The sequence below is a fragment of the Gossypium hirsutum genome, chromosome D06 (assembly GCF_007990345.1).
Source record: "Gossypium hirsutum isolate 1008001.06 chromosome D06, Gossypium_hirsutum_v2.1, whole genome shotgun sequence".
In the NCBI taxonomy this organism is placed as follows: Eukaryota; Viridiplantae; Streptophyta; class Magnoliopsida; order Malvales; family Malvaceae; genus Gossypium; species Gossypium hirsutum.
Genome location: NC_053442.1, coordinates 42,791,542 through 42,794,501, shown reverse-complemented (window position 1 = coordinate 42,794,501; position 2,960 = coordinate 42,791,542). Strand labels below are relative to the sequence as shown.

The window sequence follows — 2,960 nt, the reverse complement described above, 5'->3', positions numbered from 1 at the left end:
CTCACCTGACTGTTTTGAATCCATGCATGGTTGCCTCAATATATACTTCTCGTAATATAATTGCATGGAAGAAGATGCAACAACAAATATTCGGTTAAAACATTCCATGCGTTGTAAAATCTCTTTCTTTTCCCTTTCATCATCACTTTCATCACCGCTATAATCCTCAACTATACTCATCACCTGTGAATAAATTTTATATCCAAAATCACATATAAACAACTATTAATAAAACTAATTTAGTAAAAAATAAGTGGAACATAAATTCAATATCTAAAGACCAAACATAAACAACTATTAATAAAACTAGATTACACATAAATAAGTAGAACATAAATTCAATATCTAAAAACTAAACATAAATAACTATTGATAAAAACATACTTCGCTTAAGCCATTATAACTAGAAGATTACACATAAATAGATATCTTTGAACCCTAGAAGATCAGAAAGTTTTCAACTATCCTCCATTTCCGTCTTAAGCCACAAAGCTCTAATCTTGGGATTAATTGATAAAAACATAATTCATTTGTCCTTATTGAGCAATAATCTAAGTGCGAAAAAGTATAGCGGACTAGCTTCTGGAACTTCTTCCGACATGCTGTCAAGCATTTTGACTGCTTGTGGAATACCATATGGATCCATAACAGGAGTCAAACTAGATGTGACTTGACTCATATTGTCAGCTGCATTGCATAGTTTTTCTATTTGACTGGACAATCTTGCAGCCCTTCCAATTTGCTTTGAGAATTTCTTTATTCCAGTTTTAAAATGTGAACTTGACGTCTCAAGATTTTTTTTTTGACCGTTTCCATCAATTTGAACATCATTTGAAATGTGAACATCATTTCTCATATTTTCTTCTTCACTCTCTTCAGGTATTTCATTTTTAACATCCTCAAAAAGATCACTACGGAGTGTACCAAAAGAAGGTGTCCATGCTTTATCACCTGTTGCAACTATCCCCATGAACATTTGATCCAACTTCCTTTCGAATTCAGGATCAATGCCTGATGTTTTAAATTTTTTAGCTTCAGGCACAACCTGTATATAAAATGATTGATTAATAATAGTAATTGGCAATAACCTCATAAATAAAAAAATAAAAAATATTTAGAATTTTTAATGTACCTGGAGCCTACTCCCCCACCATTCATCAGATGCATCAACGGTTCTTTTTATAGGATTCCACCCTAAACCAGTATCTTCGCCTTTAAGTTTCTTCCAAGCTTTCCATTCTTTTTTTAGGGCATCCCACCTATTTTTAAGTTGTCTTTGTGAAAAACCCTTGCCCGTTTCTTTCTCAAAGTTGGTCATTATTTTCAACCATCAATCTTTTGTGAAATGAGTACCAGACCTATTACCTTTTAATATCTCTTTAATACAAATATCACAAAATATGTCTGTCAATCTCTTATCCCACATTGCTTTCACTTTTTCATCACTAACTTCAATCGCCGAAGTACTCATCTATTGTGTATACGAACAGATTCGTTTCAGCCAGTAAAGCAATGAAGAAAATCAAATGTCACATAAATATATATGTTTACATGTGTATAAAAAATTTAACTATATACATGAACAAAAAACAGTATTAACAAAAAACGGTATAAAAATTTTAACTATATACATGAACAAAAATTTAATTATATACATTAACTATACACATAAACAAAAATTTATTGTAAGAATCATTTTCAGCCCACAATTCAATTTCTCAACTCCACTAAAACGTTTACTTGGAAGGAAGCAACTAATAAAACAATTGGCTACTGCATCTGGGGAAAAAAGACCAAGGCCTTGGCTTTCCCTTCAATTTTCAATATGATTCATAATTATCTCACCTTATAATTAGGGGAAAGGCTATAAGAGTCAAGCCCAGCACCAATGGGTGCCTGCCTACTGTTTAAATTTTGGCTTGGAATAATCAGCTCGTTTAGTATATGCATTGAAGAGTTTTTGTTGTCCGATAAAAGGTATTTCCCAACTTGCCAGTCTCTTTAATCCACGTTCATATATAGTTACTTAATTTTCCATCATGCAATGACTCATAGCGTGGAGAATGTATGATTGTTTCCAACATGGAATGAGTCTAGATATATAAATTTGAATGAGAACTTGGATAAAACTAGGAAGAATAGATTCAATGGCAGGGTGGCATGGATAGGAGTTAGAGTTGACTACTGATTCAATGGGGGTGACTGGTTAGACTTTTGGAATTGGACATGATTTCAACAGTTTCGGTAGTTAGTGCTTGGAACCCTACGGCTACCGTTGAAAATCCGACGCAAAATGGACCCTTTTTTCCCTTCTGAGGAAGGCAGCACAGCACAGGAATATTTATGCCCCTCTTCTTTTTTATTCCAGTTTTAAATTAAATAAACCAATGACAAAGGTGCCTCTTCTAAAATCTCCAAATTGCAGCAGCGGTCACGACTCACGAGATCTAATTCTTTGCTTGGATAAACATTAAGAAAATGTGCCAAAAGAAAAGAAGGATCCATGGGATCTGTCTCCACAGACAAGTTTCAAGGTTTTGTTTTCAATCATAGCTATCTTCTTAAAGATTCAGCAACATAAGTTCAACCAAATATATCCAACAAAAAAATATATCCAACTTAATCCTCAGGAAAATCAATCCCAAACGAAAATCAATCAATATACAGAAGAAGAGAATAAGAGAAGAAAAAGATAAACTCACCAGCAGAGGGCAGAACAAAGTAGAGGGCAGAGAGTAGTGTAGCAGCAGAGAGAACCAGCGTAGCAGCAGAGGGAACCAGCAAAGAGCAAAGAGCAAAGAGCAGAGAGCAGTGTAGCAGTAGAGGGAACTAGCGTCGTGCGGCTAGAAAGGTAAAGTAACCAACCCAAAAAGACTTTTTGACTAAAAAGCTAAAAAAATCTACTTTTCATCTGCCCAAAAGTCCTTCTAAGAAGTTGATATTTTGCCATCAAATAGAGG

General features: G+C 34.2%; 1 protein-coding gene across 1 annotated transcript; it reads right to left on the bottom strand.

Annotated features, from left to right (window-relative positions):
• Positions 1–337: 337 nt before the first annotated feature.
• On the bottom strand, positions 338–1,522 carry LOC107900185 (L10-interacting MYB domain-containing protein-like). The gene is made up of 2 exons (XM_041095882.1): positions 1,133–1,522; positions 338–1,045 (listed from the first exon to the last, which is right to left on the bottom strand). Exons 1-2 carry the CDS (start codon positions 1,316–1,318, stop codon positions 527–529), a joined length of 705 nt encoding a protein of 234 aa, XP_040951816.1. The 5' UTR covers positions 1,319–1,522; the 3' UTR covers positions 338–526.
• Positions 1,523–2,960: the final 1,438 nt, after the last annotated feature.